At 43.3% G+C, this 18,254-nt stretch overlaps 1 protein-coding gene across 1 annotated transcript in view; it reads left to right on the top strand.

Moving 5' to 3' along the window:
* Positions 1-18,254, top strand: part of LOC109908746 (cadherin-6-like) — an 81,286-nt gene that overhangs the window by 41,757 nt on the left and 21,275 nt on the right. The window contains exon 3 of the mRNA XM_020507414.2: positions 16,203-16,497. Within this exon, the coding sequence (XP_020363003.1) occupies positions 16,203-16,497 (295 nt within the window). The remainder of the gene's footprint in view (positions 1-16,202; positions 16,498-18,254) is intronic.

Here is an 18,254-nt window from a genome sequence, read left to right as displayed (position 1 = left end):
TTGTTACAGAAGGAGACAATGAATTGGAAATAACACAATGGCAGGTTATAAACAAGGGCTGAGTCCCAAATGGCACCCTAGGGGCCCTCGTCAAAAGTATTGCACTATATAGGGACTAGGGTGCAATTGGGGATGCAACCAAAGGGGTTGCTTCTCTTGCTTTAGACACACAGATAAAATTATGAAACTACTGCAGTTGAATTAGGTCCTCCTCTTCCCCCAGCTTCCCCCTTATCCCTCCTTTAAAACAGTTATTCTATAAACTCCATCTCCGGAGTTACTTTTGTGATTTCTTTATTGGGTTGTGAAATGCTAACAAATGAAATCAGATGAAATCTCTCCCGAACAAAGGGGAGAATAAAACAAAGGCAGATGAATGAAGGAGAGGCATGAAAGGATGGAAAAGGAGAAAAATAAATGACTGGAGAAGTAGACCATAGCCCAGTCAGTGTTACTGGTTTAGTGCGTCCCTAATGGCACCCTATTCCCTACACAGTGCACTACATTTGACCAGAGCCCTATGGGCACTTCTCAAAAGTAGTGCAGTAAATAGGGTTCCATTTGGGACGCATAAATTGGTTGTTGTCTTGGTGTGTACGGGCCGGGTGGTTGGTTTTCCTGGAGGAAGAAAAGAGAATCATCGTACAGTGAGTCTCATTAGCAGTCGAGCCGCATATCGTACCTCAGAGAGCCTGGGCTGTCACTGGGGGAGAGTTTGTTTGCTTATTTCATTATTTTCCTGCTTTACCAAAGGGCACATTCCTAGTGAAAATGGTTAATGGCCTGTGGTTGAGGAGTATTTGTGCTGTACGATCATATCTCATAAAGTATTTACAGACCCTGATAGGCCCCAGTGGTTCGCTAGGCCTGGTGGGTATGGTCTCTTCCCGCATCCCAAGCAAGCAGTTATATTCTATCTATATTCTCCCCCGAGCTCCCCTCTGCTCCTCTCCCTTCACCGCCCGGCCCTGCTTACCCCCACAGTAATGGGCCCGGAAATGAATGGGAAAAAAGCAAATTAGAGAAATAATAATGCACAGGGTTAGGCTGGCACCCCACCCCTAGTTAGTCTAGCTGTGTTTGAGTCAGTGTCTGCCTGAAACATACATAGCTTGCATCCCCAATGGCACCCTATTCCTTACATAGTGCAATATGTTTGACCAGAGCCCTATGGCAAAAGTAGTGCACTTCATAGGGACTAGGGTGCCATTTGGGACAAACCTGTAGGCTATGTGGGAAGCAGTCCAGCCTCAGAGTCCCCAAGGGGGGGGGGGCTCTTCTCTGTTCTCCGCTTCTTTTCATGCTCCCCCATCCCCAGCTGCTCACCTTGGCATAGAGAGGGGTATGAGTTTGTAATATGGCACACACAGAAGCTCTTTCTGTATCTGTGCCATGGAAACGCCTCGGTCTCCGGCAGCGACCTGGAGCACACATTTGCTGTGTTTGTTGATTAAGGCGATAACCCCCTGTCTGCCTAGTGTATGTGAGTGTGTGAGAGAGAGTGACAGAGAGACTCACATATGCCCTGGCCATGAACAGAGTAACAGGCCCAAGCTCCACTAATGCAACCCCCCAAAACCCCATCCTGTAACCTGAGAGGTAATTTCTCAGATGCTCAACATGCTCTGCTCACACCTACTGTAAATGTCTGGGCCGAAATCAAATGAAAACAACACTATGGAACACAAATCTTTTACTATCTCAGCCTGGATTATACAAGGTCTGAGGTCATCTGCCTTTGGCCTAAAGAGCAGGAACCCAGACTTCATCAAATACATTGGAAATACAGACATTGCATCCTACAAGAAACATGGTATAGAGGAGACGGACCCACTGGTTGCCCTCTAGGTTACAGAGAGCTGGTAGTCCCATCCACCAAACTAACAGGGGTGAAACAGGGAAGAAACTCAGGAGGTATGCTAATTATGTATAGAGCAGACCTAACCCACTCTGTACTACCTATATCCCCCAATAGAATCCCCATACTTTAACGATGACAGCTTCTCCATCCTAGAGAGGGAGATCTACCATTTCTAGGCCCAGGGACATATAATGTACTAGTCTGTGGCAACCTAAATGCCAGAACTGGACAATAACCTGACACCCTCAGCACACAGCGGGACAAACACCTACTTGGAGGTGACAGTATTCCCTCCAAAATATGCCCCCGACAAAACTATGACAAAAGTACTTTATGACAGACAACATATTCACCCTGCACATCCTAATTGACAAACAAACAAACAAACCCAAAACAAAGGCAACGTTTTCTCATGCTTTGTTGACTTCAAGAAAGCGTTTGACTCAATGTGACATTAGGGTCTGCTATACAAATTGATGGAAAGTGGTGTTGGGGACAACATTATGAAATCCATGTGCACAAAAGTGTGCGGTTAAATTTGGCAAAAAATACACTTTTCTTTCCACAGGGCAATGGGGTGAGACAGGGATGCAACTTAAGCCCGACATTCTTCAATATATATATACAAGAATTGGCAAGGGCACTAGAACAGTCTGCATCATCCAGACTAACCCTGCTAGAATATGAAGTCAAATGACTACTGTTTGCACATTACCTAGTGCTTCTGTCCCCAACCAAGGAGGTTCTACAGCAGCACCTAGATCTTCTGCACAGATTCATTCAGGCTTGGGCCCTGACAGTACATCTCAGTAAAACAAAAATAATGGTGTTCCAAAAAAGGACCAGTTTCCTGGACCACAAATATAAATTCCATCTAGACACCGTTGCCCTAGAGCACACAAAAACGGATATACCTCTGCCTAAACATCAGCGCCATAGATAACTTTCACAAAGCTGTGAACGATCTGAGAGACAAGGAAAGAAGGGCCTTCTATGACAACAAAAGGAACATAAAAATACTTGAATCAGTTATAAAACCCATTGCCCTTTATGGTTGTGAATTCACTAAATGGGACAAACCACATTGAGACTGCATGCAGAATTCTGCAAAAATATCCTTTGGGTACAACGTAAAACACCAAATAATGCATGCAGAGCAGAATTAAGCCGATACCTGCTAATTATCAAAATCCAGAAAAGATGCGCTCAATTCTAAAACGACCTAAAAGGAAGGGATTCCCAAACCTTCCATAACAAAGCCATCACCTACAGAGAGAGTCCCCTAAGGAAGCTGGTCCTGGGGCTCTGTTCACAAACACAAACAGACCCCACAGAGCCCCAGGACAGCAACACAATTAGACTCAATCAAATCATGTGAAAACATAAAGATAATTACTTGACACATTGGAAAGAATTAACAAAAAAACAGAGCATGCTAATGCTATTTGGCCCTAAACAGAGAGTACACAGTGGCAGAATACCTGACCGCTGTGACTGACCCAAAATTAAGGAAAGCTTTGACTATGTACAGACTCAGTGGGCATAGCCTTGCTATTGAGAAAGGTCGCCATAGGCAGACCTGGTTCTCAAGAGAAGACAAGCTATGTGCATACTGCCCCCAAAATGAGGCGGAAACTGAGCTAAACTGAGCTAACCTCCTGACACATATTTCCCTCAGATTACACAGACCCACAAAGAATTTGAAAACAAATCCAATTTTGATTAAACTCCTATATCTATTGGTTGAAATACCACAGTGTGCAATCATAGCAGCAAGATTTGTGACCTTTTGCCACAAGAAAAGGGCAACCAGTGAAGAACAAACACCATTGTAAATACAACCCATATGGATGTTTATTTATTTTCCCTTTTGTACTTTATCTAGTTGCACATCGTTACAACAGTGTATATAGACATAATATGACATTTGAAATGTCTCTATTATTTTGGAACTTGTGTGAGTGTAATATTTAATGTTCACTTTATTGTTTATTTCACATTTGTTTATCCATTTCACTTGCTTTGGCAATTTAAACATACGTTTCCCATGCCAATAAAGCCCCTTGAATTAAATTGAGAGAGAGAGACAGAGAGACAGAAAGATTATGGAACTTTAGCAATGTGTCTCTCCTGTGTGTGCATGCATGTGTGTGGTGTGTGTCTCCTGTGCGTCCCTCTGCGTTATGGGGTGTGATGAGGTCGGGCAGTGACGAGGCTGTTGAACATCTGTCTGACAGTGTTACAGGGAGTAGGACGAGATGTCTGAATAAGATACGAGGGGCCCGTCCCAAATGGCATACTATTCCCTATATGGTGGAATAATATAGTGCTCTGGTCAAAGTAGTGCAGTGTATAGGGCATAGGGTGCTATTTGGGACACAACTTAGGCCAATACTCCTACACTCCTCTCGCTCTCCTCTTTCCTCTCCCCTAACTGCTGTCAGTCAGAATCGTTTAAGACTTCTCTCTCCCGCTGAGTCAGCTGTGGAATCATATTATTTATCATTTATCGTTGCTGTAGTTACTTTCTTTGTTCTGAATTCTGTCAGCAAGGTAATATTCAAATTAGAGGAGAAAATAAATTCAGCTGCAACATGAGTCCAAACTTTGAAAAAGTTTATATGAATTATATGAAAGAAAAAATACACGCTTACTTGATTAATTCCCAACATGTTATTCTGAAATATATGTTTAACATTCAAGTGTTTACTTTACTAAATCTATTACAGTTTATTTTGAATTTACAATTGTTGCCAGGAAGGCTAGTTGTGTTTATATGAGTCAACTAAGTCCCTATGGGCCCTAGTCAAAATTAGTGCACTACATAGGCGATAGGTTGCCATTTGGGACATACTCAGACTATTGGCGGACACCACAGGGCTAAAAGGGTAACTGGCTTGTTGGACTAAGGGTCTTGTCTAAAACCATAAGCATGCCCAATAATGCTGTGATACTCAAATGGCAGCCAAATGTGTCTACCATGACATTTGCTGTGCTAATAACATACATTAAACTGACAGAAAGAAATTATACAATATTCCATCTTCTAATTTGCAGAATTAGTGTTAAAAATGATGTGATGTAAAAATAAATGTTTAATGTATTAATGAATATATTATTACCATTCATAAATGTTATGATTAATGGATCTTGCAAAGTTGATTTATTGATATACAGTATATCTTTATTTTATGGGGTGGGGTGGGGGAGGGGTAAATCAGATTTAATATTTTACTGATTGATTGTGGTAATTGTCTGCATCATTTCGAATCCACAATATGTTTTGCGTAAATATACATACAGTACCAGTCAAAAGTTTGGACACACCTATTTTTGTATTACTATTTTCTACATTGTAGAATCATAGTGAAGACATCAAAGTATGAAATAACACATATGGAATAATGTAGTAACCAAAAAATAAAAATGTGATAAACAAATCAAAATATATTTTACATTTGAGATTCCTCAAAGTTGCCACCCATTGCCTTGATGACAGCTTTGCACTCTCTTGGCATTCTCTCAACCAAATTCACCTGGAATGCTTTTCCAACAGTCTTGAAGGAGTTCCCAGATATGCTGAGCACTTGATGGCTGCTTTTCCTACACTCTGCGGTCCAACTCATCCCTGTCACGTTTGTTATATGGAGGAGACCAAGGTGCAGCGTGATGTGAATACATACTTATTTAATGAAGAAAACACTAAACAAACTTACAAAAACAACTAAATGAATGTGATGCTATAATATAATAGTGCAGACACAGGCAACTAGACATAGACAATAACCCACAGAGAACCTAAGGAATATGGCTGCCTAAATATAGTTCCCAATCAGAGACAACGATAAACAGCTGCCTCTAATTGAGAACCAATCTAGGCAACCATAGACATACATAACACAGACTAGTAAACACCCCCATAAACATACAAAACCCCTAGACAAGACAAAAACACATAAATCACCCTTGTCACATCCTGACCTAACCAAAATAATAAAGAAAACAAAGAATACTGAGGTCAGAGCTTGACAATCCCAAACCATCTCAATTGGGTTGAGATCGGGTGATTGTGGAGGCCAGGTCATCTGATGCAGCACTCAATCACTCTTCTTCTTGGTCACTTACACAGCCTGGAGGTGTGTTGGGTCATTGTCCAGTTGAAAAACAAATGATTGTCCTACTAAGCGCAAACCAGATGGGATGGCGGATCACCGCAGAATGCTGTGGTAGCTATGCTGGTTAAGTGTGCTTGAATTGTAAATAAATCACAGACAGTGTCACCAGGAAAGCACCCTCACACCATCACACCTCCTCCATGTTTCACGTTGTGAACCACACATGCAGAGATCATCCGTTCACCGACTCTGTGTCTCACTAAGATACGGCGGTTGGAACCAAAAATCTCAAATTTGGACTCCAAACCAAGGGACAGATTTCCTCCGGTCTAATGTCCATTGCTTGTGTTTCTTGGCCCAAGCAAGTCTCTTATTATTATTGGTGTCCTGTTAATAGTGGTTTCTTTGGAGCAATTCGACCATGAAGGCCTGATTCACGCGGTCTCCTCTGAACAGTTGATATTGAGATGTGTCTGTCACTTGAACTCTGTGAAGCATTTATTTGGGCTGCAATTTCTGAGGCTGGTAACTCTAATGAACTTATCCCCTGCAGCAGAGGTAACTCTGGATATTCCTTTCTTGTGGCGGTCCTCATGAGAGCTAGTTTCATCATAGCGCTTGATGGTTTTTGCGACTGCACTTTAAACTTTAAAAAGTTCTTGAGATTTTCTTGATAGACTGAACCTTCATGTCTTAAAGTAATGATGGACTGTTGTTTCTCTTTGGTTATTTGAGCTGTTCTTGCCATAATATGGACTTGATATTTTACCAAATAGGGCTATCTTCTGTATTACCACCCTACCTTGTCATAACACAACTGATTGTCTCAAACACATAAAAATTCTGCAAATTATGTCACGATCGTCATAATGAGTGGACCAAGATGCAGCGTGGTATGGTTCCATCACCTTTATTATGAAGTGAAACTCAAAGAAATCAATAAATGCACAAAAAACTAAACGTGAAGCTGCTATAGTGCTCCCAGGCAACTATACATAGTCAAGATCCCACAAAACACGAAGGGGAAATGGCTGCCTAAATATGATCCCTGATCAGAGACCACGATAAACAGCTGCCTCTGATTAGGAACCATGCTAGGCCAACATAGAAATATAATTACCTAGATGACACACCCCGATCTAACCAACATAGAAAATAAAAAGCTCTCTATTGTTAGGGCGTGACAAATGAACTTTTACCAAGGCATACCTGTTAATCGAAATGCATTCCAGGTAAACTCCCTCATTTAGCTGGTTGAAAGAATGCCAAGGGTGTGATGTCTTCACTATTATTCTACAATGTAGAAAATTGTAGAAATAAAGAAAAACCCTTGAATGAGTAGGTGTGTCCGAACTTTTGACTGGTACTGTATATCTTTAAATATATTTTCCTTCTTTATTATTTTTCACAAACACTGACACACTCTCCTAATTGGAGTATGCTAATGGACAACAATAATTAGGCTTCCACTTCCAGCTTATACATTAATTTCATGGGCAGTATATTTTACGTTAGTTATTTTTGTTTGTTTTTAGTCCCAGCCTTCAGCTAACCTCAACTACTCCCATATGTATCTCTGAAGACCATCCAGTTTTAATTTCTAACTACCATATATTTTTCTACTGTGCTGGTATTTTTTACAAATGTTCTGAACCTTTCTATTCTCATAGTTTCATAGTTTGTAAATGAAATATAAGAGTATTATTATATTATTGATTGATTGACTAAGATTTTTCAAATCACCCAGCAGTGCTATTTGCAGAGTTAGCTCCAAGTATATGTTGCAATATTTCAGCTGTTATTGAGCATGTGTCCAAAAACAAGCAGTAACAAAACAAATTAACTAATGATTCTGTCTCTTTGCAACAAAATCAACAGAGCTGGGATGGTTGTATCCCCCCGTATTTATAACATTCTATTGGTTGCAAGAATTTAGTATTATATTTTAAATTGTAAAACTCAAAGTTTTGAATCTGGCATCGTTTTGTATAAATGTTTCATAAACCATGTGCCATGGAATCGGTACGTCGAAAATCTCCTCCCAACTATTTTGCAACCTGTACGGCACAGTTGTCCATTTTTTGGTCCTTACATGAAACTGGCATACTTTTTTATTTATCACAATTTTCTTTAGCCAATTTTGGTCTTTAATGCAGGTGTGAAAGACAAGTTCTTTACCTTCTCCCCTTTCCACTTGCCTCCTCCATTTTTGCTGTAATTTTGGATAGAGGAGACATTTCCACATTTTCTTCTTAACTGCATGTGTGACAACTCCACCAGTCTAATTTATGATATAATTTACAAAGATTATGTCGTTTTAGATTTTATTTCTCCCCCAAAAAAGTATTTTGATCAATTAGTATGTTCGAGTTTAACCATAATATTTGTTATGGTATTTGTTCTGTCTTTTCCAGGAGATTAAACAAAAATGTCAACCAGTTTTTCTATTGCTTGTTTTAGCCAGTTCGTCAAATTTCTGCACTGTTAGAGCAGTCCGGTGAACTGTAAGTGCTGTTATTATGAAGTGGAAATGTCTAGGAGCAACAACGGCTCAGCCACAAAATGGTAGGCCACCCAAGCTCACAGAACGGGACCGCCAAATGCTGAAGAGTGTAGCACAGAAAAATCATCTGTCCTCAATTGAAACACTCACTTCCAAGTTCCAAACTGCCTCTGGAAGCAATGTCAGCACAAGAACTGTTCGTCGGGAGCTTCATGAAATGGGTTTCCATGGCTGAGCAGCGGCACACAAATCTAAGATCACCAAGAGCAATGCCAAGAGTTGGCTGGAGGGGTGTAAAGCTTTCCACCGTTGGACTCTGGGGGTATGTGCAATACCATCGGGGATACGCCAAATAAACATGTGATTCACATTTTTTTATCACATTTTCAAACAGTCGATTTATATTTTCCAACGGGGCTATGCATTTGCGAGGTTTTTTTCTCGCCTGAGTAGCCTCGTTTCACTGCCAAAAATGTAATTAAACCATTTAGTGTTCAGCAAAATAATAACACAATGTCAAATACAGGTAGCCTAGTCAAATAATTAACATCCAATCACATTAACCGTTACTCTCTTGCAGGAATTCCACTAACTGTCGTATGTAGCCAAATGTAGCTGCTGCTCTTATGTAGCCAAATGTAGCTGCTACTACCAGCAGTACTACACCTGCACCTGTCGACGACACAAGTTGTTCTGCTTCCACGAGCACATCCAATGCTAGCATCAGTAATTCTACATTTGTTGTTCATGTGCAAAAGTACTAGCTAACATCTCGATGAAACCTTAACCTTTGCACAGACATTTAGAAACAAAACATGCCAAATTTGAAAAATAAGCCACAGGAGTTTTTTGAGCGAGAATTAAGATGACTTTTGAGTAGTAAGACATGTATAAAAGCAACAGATACCATTAATAAGAAAGGTCTAGATGCATCTTATGGTGAGCTACCGAGTGGCTAGGACAGGCAAGCCCCATACTGTTGTGGGGGACTTAATTCTTCCTGCTGCCACGGATATGGCTGGGACAATGCTGGGGGAAAAGGCCCAAAAAACTATACATACAATGCCTTCATCAAACAACACTGTTTCACAACGCATCAGTAACATGGCAGGAGATGTTTTGAAACAATTATTGCTTCGCATACAAGCCAGTGAATTCTATTGGTTACAGCTGGATAAGTCAACAGACGTGGCGGACCTGGCCAGGTCCTGGTATATGTCCGTTACGTTTATGGAGGATCAATTAAGGAAGACATCCTCTTCTGCAAACCACTGGAAACTAGGACAACAGGAGAGGATACGTTTAAAGTACTCGACAGCTTTGTGACATCAAATGGACTTTGGTTGTCAAGATGTGTTGGTATCTGTACTGATGGCGCAAAAGCCATTACAGGGAGACATAGTGGAGTGGTAACACGGGTGCAAGCAGTTGGTCCCGACGCCACTTGGGTAAACTGCAGCATCCACCGAGAAGCTCTTGCTGCTAAGGGAATGCCTGACAGCTTGAAATATGTTTTGGACACTACAGTGAAAATTGTTAACTTTGTTAAAGCAAGGCCCCTGAAATCTTGTTTATTTTCTGCACTATGCAATGTAATGGACAGTGACCATGTAACGCTTTTACAACACAGAAGTGCTCTGGTTATCAGGCAAAGTATTGATGCATTTTTTTTAATTGAGAGACGAGCTTAAAGTTTTCTTTACTGACCATACTTTTCACTTGTCTGAATGCTTGCATGATGACGAGTTTCTCACACGACTGGCCTATCTGGATGATGTTTTTTCTCGCCTGAATGATCTGAATCTAGAATAACAAGGACTCTCCGCAACTATATTTAATGTGCGGAACAAAATTGAGGCTATTATTAAGAAGTTGAAGCTCTTCTCTGTCTGCATTAAAAAGGGCAACACACAGGTCTTTCCATCATTTTATGATTTGTTGTGTGGAAAATAAACTCAAGCTTATGGACAAATGTCAAATGTGATATAAGCGAAGCACCTGAGTGAGTTGGGTGTGCAATTACACAGGTACCTTCCGAAACGGATGACACAAACAACTGGATTCGTTATCCCTTTCATGCTCTACCTCCAGTCCACTTACCGATATCTGAACAAGAGAGCCTCCTCGAAATTGCAGCAAGTGGTTTTGTGAAAATTTAATTTAATCAGAAGTCAATGACAGATTTCTGGATTGGGCTGCGCTCAGAGTATCCTGCCTTGGCAAATCGCGCTGTTAAGATGCCCTTTGCAACCACATACCTATGTGAGAGTGGATTCTCGGCCCTCACTAGCATGAAAACTAAATACAGTCACAGACTGTGTGGAAAATGATTCAAGGCTGAGACTCTTTCCAATACAACCCAACATGCAGAGTTATATGCATCCTTTCAAGCACACCCTTCTCATTAACCTGTGGTGAGTTATTCACAATTTTCAATGAACACATACGGTTTTATATGTAAGATTGTTAAATATAGAGCAAAATTATTGATTATTATTACATTATTATTTGTGCCTTGGTTCTATAAGAGCTCTTTGTCACTTCCCACGAGCCGGGTTGTGACAAAAACTCACACTCATTCTTATGTTTAATAAATGTATGGTATCCATGGGTTGTTGCCCTCCTACGGCCTCCTCCACGTCTCCTGATATACTGGCCTGTCTCCTGGTAGCGCCTCCATGCTCTGGACACTGTGCTGACAAACACAGCAAACCTTCTTGCCACAGCTCGCATTGATGTCCCATCCTGGATGAGCTGCACTACCTGAGCCACTTGTGTGGGTTGTAGACTCCGTCTCATGCTACCACTAGAGTGAAAGCACCGCCAGCATTCAAAAGTGATCAAAACATCAGCCAGGAAACATAGTAACTGAGAAGTGGTCTGTGGTCACCACCTGCAGAACCACTCCTTTATTGGGGTGTCTTGCTAATTGCCTATAATTTCCACCTGTTGTCTATTCCATTTGCACAACAGCATGTGAGATTTATTGTCAATCAGTGTTGCTTCCTAAGTGGACAGTTTGATTTCACAGAAGTATGATTGACTTGGAGTTACATTGTGTTGTTTAAGTGTCCCCTTTATTTTTTGGAGCAGTGTATATATATATTCCCACTGTTGACAAATAATACATGTAATAATATAAGCACTTCTACGAAGGATTGTTACCCATAACAATGGCCTGTAGTAGGAAGTCATTTTTTGTCACTCACCCAACCTGTCATGGTCTTCCTCCTCTTCATCTGAAGAGGAGAGGCGAGAAGGATCGGTGGACCAAAATGCGGCGTGGTTTGTGTTCATCTTGATATTTAATAAAGAAAACACTGAACACTGAAACACACTATACAAAAACAATAAACGAAATAACGACCGTGAAGCTAATGAGAACTGTGCTGACACAAGCAATCAACATAGACAATCACCCACAAACAAACAGTGAAACCCAGGCTACTTAAGTATGATTCTCAATCAGAGACAACTTATGACATCTGCCTCTGATTGAGAACCATACTAGGCCGAAACATACAAATCCCAAAATCATAGAAAAACAAACATAGACTGCCCACCCCAACTCACGCCCTGCCCTGACCATACTAAATAATGACAAAACAACGGAAATAAAGGTCAGAACGTGACAGTATCCCCCCCCCCCCCCCCCCCGGGGATTCCGGCCGCAAAACCTTAACCTATAGGGGAGGGTCTGGGTGGGCGTCTGTCCGTGGTGGAGGCTCTGGCGCTGGACGTGGACCCCACTTCACCACAGTCTTTCTCCGCCTCACTGTCTGCCTCCGTGGCCTCCTGAACACGGCGACCCTTCCAAATGGCCCCACTGGACTGGGGGGCAGCTCGGGACAGAAGCTCTGGCGCCTCAGGACAGAGGGGCAGAAGCTCTGGCGCCTCGGGACAGAGGGACTCTGGCGCCTCGGGACTGAGGGGCTCTGGCGCCTCGGGACTGAGGGGCTCTGGCGCCTCGGGACTGAGGGGCTCTGGCGCCTCGGGACTGAGGGGCTCTGGCGCCTCGGGACTGAGGGGCTCTGGCGCCTCGGGACTGAGGGGCTCTGGCGCCTCGGGACTGAGGGGCTCTGGCGCCTCGGGACTGAGGGGCTCTGGCGCCTCTGGACTGAGGGGCTCTGGCGCCTCTGGAGCGGGAGACTCCGGCAGCGCCGGACAGGCGGGAGACTCCGGCAGCGCCGGACAGGCGGGAGACTCCGGCAGCGCCGGACAGGCGGGAACACCTGTAGGCAGGAGACAGAGAGACAGCCTGGTGCGTGGGGCTGCCACAGGACCCACCAGGCTGGGGAGACCTCCAGGAGGCTTGGTGTTAGGAGGAGGCACCTGAAGGACCGGGCTGTGGGGGAGCACTGGAGCTCTGGTGCGCAGCCTTGGCACCACTCCCCCAGGCTGGATCACTACTCTAGCCCGGACCCTCCAGAGTGCAGGCACAGGTTGAACCGGGCTGTGGGTAAGTACGGGAGATCTAGTGCCTACTACGCGCACCTCTCCCTTAGGCTCAACTCCCACATTTGCCCGGCACGAGCGGAGCGCAGGCATAGGACGCACTGCACCCTCCCAGCGCCCCGGAGACACAGTACGCAGAGCCGGCGTAGGATGCCCTGGACCAAAACTGCGTACCAGCGACCAGACACGCACTCGCATGACACTTTCGGGGGGCTGCCCTATAGTGCACCGGGCTATGGGCAAGTACTGACGACACCGTGCGCTTAACCGCATAACACGGTGCCTGACCAGTAACGCGCTGCTTATAATAAGCACGAGGAGTGAGCTCAGGTCTGCTACCTGGCTTAGCCCCACACCTCGTGTGCCCCTGCCCATTTTTTGGGGGGTGGGGCTGCCTCTCGTACCTGTCGCGCTGCCGTGCTGCCTCCTCATATCGCCGCCGCTCAGCTTTCGCTGCCTCCATCTCTGCTTTGGGGCGGCGATATTCCCCAGCCTGTGCCCAGGGTCCCTCTCCGTTTAATATCTCCTCCCATGTCCAGGAGTCCTGTGATGCTGGCCGCTGTCCCTGCTGCCGCTCACCACGCCACTTGGTCCTGTTGTGGTGGGTGATTCTCTCACGGTCTTCCTCCTCTTCATAGAAGAGGCGAGAAGGATCGGTGGACCAAAATGCGGCGTGGTTTGTGTTCATCTTGATATTTAATAAAGAAAACACTGAACACTGAAACACACTATACAAAAACAATAAACAAAATAACGACCGTGAAGCTAATGAGAACTGTGCTGACACAAGCAATCAACATAGACAATCACCCACAAACAAACAGTGAAACCCAGGCTACCTAAGTATGATTCTCAATCAGAGACAACTTATGACATCTGCCTCTGATTGAGAACCATACTAGGCCGAAACATACAAATCCCAAAATCATAGAAAAACAAACATAGACTGCCCACCCCAACTCACGCCCTGCCCTGACCATACTAAATAATGACAAAACAACGGAAATAAAGGTCAGAACGTGACACAACCCCTCCCAAACAGACCTCTGCCCCCCCTCACCCCCCCCCCCCCCACACACACACACACACAAATGTTCAACAGTTTATCTTGCAAATTTGGTTGATGTTGCCTTTCCAATCTATTGTCTCGTAACCTATTTTACTTTTTTAGACTATGGGATGCCCTACAGAACAAAAATGCGCTCCACACAATACCTATGGAGCTAGTGGCCGTAACACTGAAGCATTGTCTTCTAGTGCATCCCAAATGGCACCCTATTCCCTAGTGCACTACTTTTGAACATAGTGCCCCTCCTTTGCTCTATTTCATTATGAAGTGATATCACGGAGGACGGAGGAGAAAGGGCCCTGCATCTACTTCTGGAGGGCGCCTGGTGGCCATGCTCATTGCACATGTGGCTTCGCTCTTCCCCCAGTGACGCTTTAATTACATTTTCAATAGAAATTGATCAGGGGCCATTGTGAATGCACGTCTGGCTGCTGGATTGATTTCTGGGAGAGGTTTTTCTCCTAATTTGAGTAGGAGGCACCCAGATTGGGACGTAAATTACCTTCCAGGGGTGGTGGAGTGGGTGACTGAAAGAGGAGGGAGACGGGAGGGGTCACAAACAGTGGCAGACAGAGAAAGACGCATGCAGGGCTGTAATGAGGCATTGCGCGCTAAAGCAGTTTGGAAGATAATGATGTTGAATAACTTTATTTTCACTCAACTCAACTGACTCTGACTTTTCAGATGGTTCGGCACAACAGAACCACACACATAAACAGTCAGTAGCTAGCTTCTACCAGCTCGGTTATCATAGCTTTCACTTAGTGTATCTTTCAGTGTCTACTACAAGATACTTTATATATTTGCTTATATTTTGCTTCCACAGCTTTGTTTTCACACAGAACACAATGAATTAGTCATATTAAGCCTTCCAGCACCTGGAATAAAAACCCATTCATATGTCATAACGAGAGAGAGGTTGCTTACTGTCTTTATCCCAAATGGCTCCATTTTTCCTACTGTACTGTATTTAGGGAATAGGGTGCCATTCTGTTGCAGTGCTCCACTGACTCCACAATCTCCTTCTGACTCTATACTCCTTCTGTCCAGAACCAGAAGCTAGCAAGTCACACACCACATATGGTCACACACCACATATGGTCACACACACTCAGAGGTCACACCCACCACTCCGATAGCTGAGGCACATACTGTACGCATCACACACACAGACAGATACCGTATGCCTGTATAGGTGGAAAGATGTATTTGGTCATGTGTATGTTTATTTGCATATACTGTATGTGCACTGTGTTCTTGTGTGCATGCAAACGTGTCTGCCTCTGCCCTTTACTTTCATCTGCAATTATCACCATGTCCTTGGTGGTTAAAATAAATAAAAAAGAAGGGAAGACAGCATGAGGAAAAATAGGAAAGACAAGGGTTGTGGCCCAAATGGCACCCTATTCCCTATATATTGCATTTCCTAAGTAATGCACTATATAGGGAATAGCGTGCCATTCAGGACGCAGACAAGCTTTTGATGAGTTCCCGGAGATAAATATGTTGAGGGGATTTGGTGGCTGAATTAAAATGTCAGCGCAAGCTAAGCTGTTGTTCATGCAGAAAGAAACAGGCCGCATCAGGAGAGACAGCAAATAGTAGAGAGGAGACGGTGTGGAGAGGAGACGGTGTGGAGAGGAGAAGGTGAGGAAAGGAGAGGGTTGAAGAGGAGAGGAGTGTAGAGAAGAGGAGAAGGTGAGGAGAGGAGAGGATGGAAGAGGAGAGGAGTGTAGAGGAAAGGAGGGGAGAGGAGAAGGTGAGGATAGGAGAGGTTTGAAGAGGAGAGGAGTGGAGAAGAGAAGAGAGGATTGAAGAGGAGAGGAGGGATGAAGAGGAGTGGAGGAGAGAAGACCCAGTCAGAAGTGGAACGGTCATGTCATGTATCTACAACATGTTAATAAAGACATCTGATCTTCTCTGAGTTAGTAAATGGCGGGTTGTATGAACACACATCACTTTTGCTTCTTTGTCCTTTCGGTTTTGTACACCAGCTTCAAACAGCTGAAAATACGATATTTGGGGTTATTAAAAATATATTTCACAGAGGTTTAGATTGTACAATGTTTCTTTACAGTAATTGCTTGTTTTGTCACATAAACTGACATTTGGCGAGGTGATAGAATTTTAGCAACCATTTAATTACAAAAATATATTTTATTGTGATCTACTGAGAACTGACTTCTCATCGCTCCACAGCTCCACTCAGATGGGGACCGGGGTGACGGTAGCATACGGTACGTCCTGACTGGCGACGGAGCCGGTACTCTGTTCATCATCGATGAGAACTCAGGAGATATCCACGCCACTAAGAGGCTAGACCGGGAGGAGAAGGCCTACTACACACTCCGGGCCAAAGCCGTCAACAGAATCACTAACACCTCTCTAGAGGGAGAGTCAGAGTTTATTATCAAGATCCATGACATCAACGACAATGAACCCAAGTTTACCAAGGATCCCTACTTCACACACGTACCTGAGATGTCCCCATTGGGTATGTATGAACACCTACACCCTAACCCCTACTTCACACATGTAAAGATCTCCCCACTGGGTACGTATGAGCTTCTACATCACAAATGTACCTGAGATGTCCCCACTTGGTACAGATGTAGGATTTGAATATTTGCCCGTTTGCTATAGCAGGAAAATAATCTTGTGGCAACAGGAAATGTGAATTACTATACGGATTATAATTAATGAACATTTTTGTACGGGTTGATGCACTTTTCTATCGAGAAAATATGTCAGAAATTTCAAATGGGAAATAACTAACTTGAAAAGCCTTTTTAAGCTGAAATACACCACAAATTTGCATTTCTGCTTTGCAGGAAAATTCTAAGCTACAAAAGAGTGATCAAATTAAGATCCTACATCTGTATTAGCCCCTACTTCACACATGTACCAGAGATGTCACCACTGGATACATAGGCTACAGAGTGCATCCCTAAATCCAAATCAACCACTTGTGCCTTGGGTGTAACTGTAACTCACAGCTTGACCGAACGTTTTTAAACAGCGCAGTTAAACTGATAGCCTGGAAATCGTTATGAAAGAGGGGGATTCCATGCAGTCAGTGGTAATAATACATTCCAGTCTTGTATCTGCAATGAATAGCAGCATTAGAAGGCTTATGATGTGTGAGACACGATAGAGTTGTTACAAGCAAATGCCTATCTTATTGGATCAATGAGGGCTTTATCAATCATAATAATGAGAGGAGAGATTGAATGCATCCCAAATGGCATTTTATTCCCTACGTACATACTGCACCCCTTTAACCAGGTCCCATATGGCTCTGGGCCTCGGTCAAAAGTAGTGCACCACATAGGGAATATGGTGCCATTTGAGACGTAGATATTGAGTCATTAAATGAGAATGATTACAGGCCATGCACTGGTTCATTACAGCGAAACAAACAAGGTAAAGCGGTCCAACAATGCTGATTATATCAGATACTTAAGCTAATCTTTTGAATACACTGTTCGGTGTTCAATTACAACACATTAAACACGAGATGAAGCGGTCTATATTTCGGTCATGTGTATGCCAATAGTTGGAATCTGCATAATCTATCCAGTTCAGTGGGTAGATGGCTGAAGATATATGACGTATACTCTGAACACGAACACACTCTCTAACACCTGCGTAAAGCCAAACTCTCATCAGTGCATTAGCTTTCATCGTCGCTCACGTCAAAAAAAACGCAACTGATGGAAATGACGACGTAGAACTTTTAACTTTACAGAGTTAAAGAACTTTGTTCTCTCCTGGTGTTGTAAGTGCGAGTGACAGTGGTGACACAACACAGGCAGGTGACAAACCCCGTCACTCCGTTCACCACATCTAAGTAGGAAAAGCAGTTGCCTGTTGTAACAAGTGAGGTGTGATGCCACAGCCTGAAAGTGGACCTGTTGTGAACCTGCCTTTTATAGTGCAATCCACTGTACATTATTTTGTCTTGTGAAATCCTGACAATTCCCTCTTCAGAGAGGAGATATCATCATATCACTAAGCTTGAACATTAGTTTATTTAGAAAGTAAGAGGTTAAAGAGAAAAGAAACCTCAGATGTTTGGCAGTTTGGCAGTAATGTAACGTGCCCACTATATTCATCCTTGCAAATCTCACGTTGCCACTGAATTAGAACAAGTTTCAGTTGGTTACAATTCCCAATTCCAATCTGTAGCGCAATTCTATATATTTATGTTCATTACCATTAACTAAATTTATTCTTCTTATGCATTTAATG

Source organism: Oncorhynchus kisutch, linkage group LG18 (genome assembly GCF_002021735.2).
Source record: "Oncorhynchus kisutch isolate 150728-3 linkage group LG18, Okis_V2, whole genome shotgun sequence".
NCBI classification, from domain to species: Eukaryota; Metazoa; Chordata; class Actinopteri; order Salmoniformes; family Salmonidae; genus Oncorhynchus; species Oncorhynchus kisutch.
The sequence above is the reverse complement of the archived record's forward strand: the minus strand, read 5'-3'. Positions and strand labels throughout refer to the sequence as shown.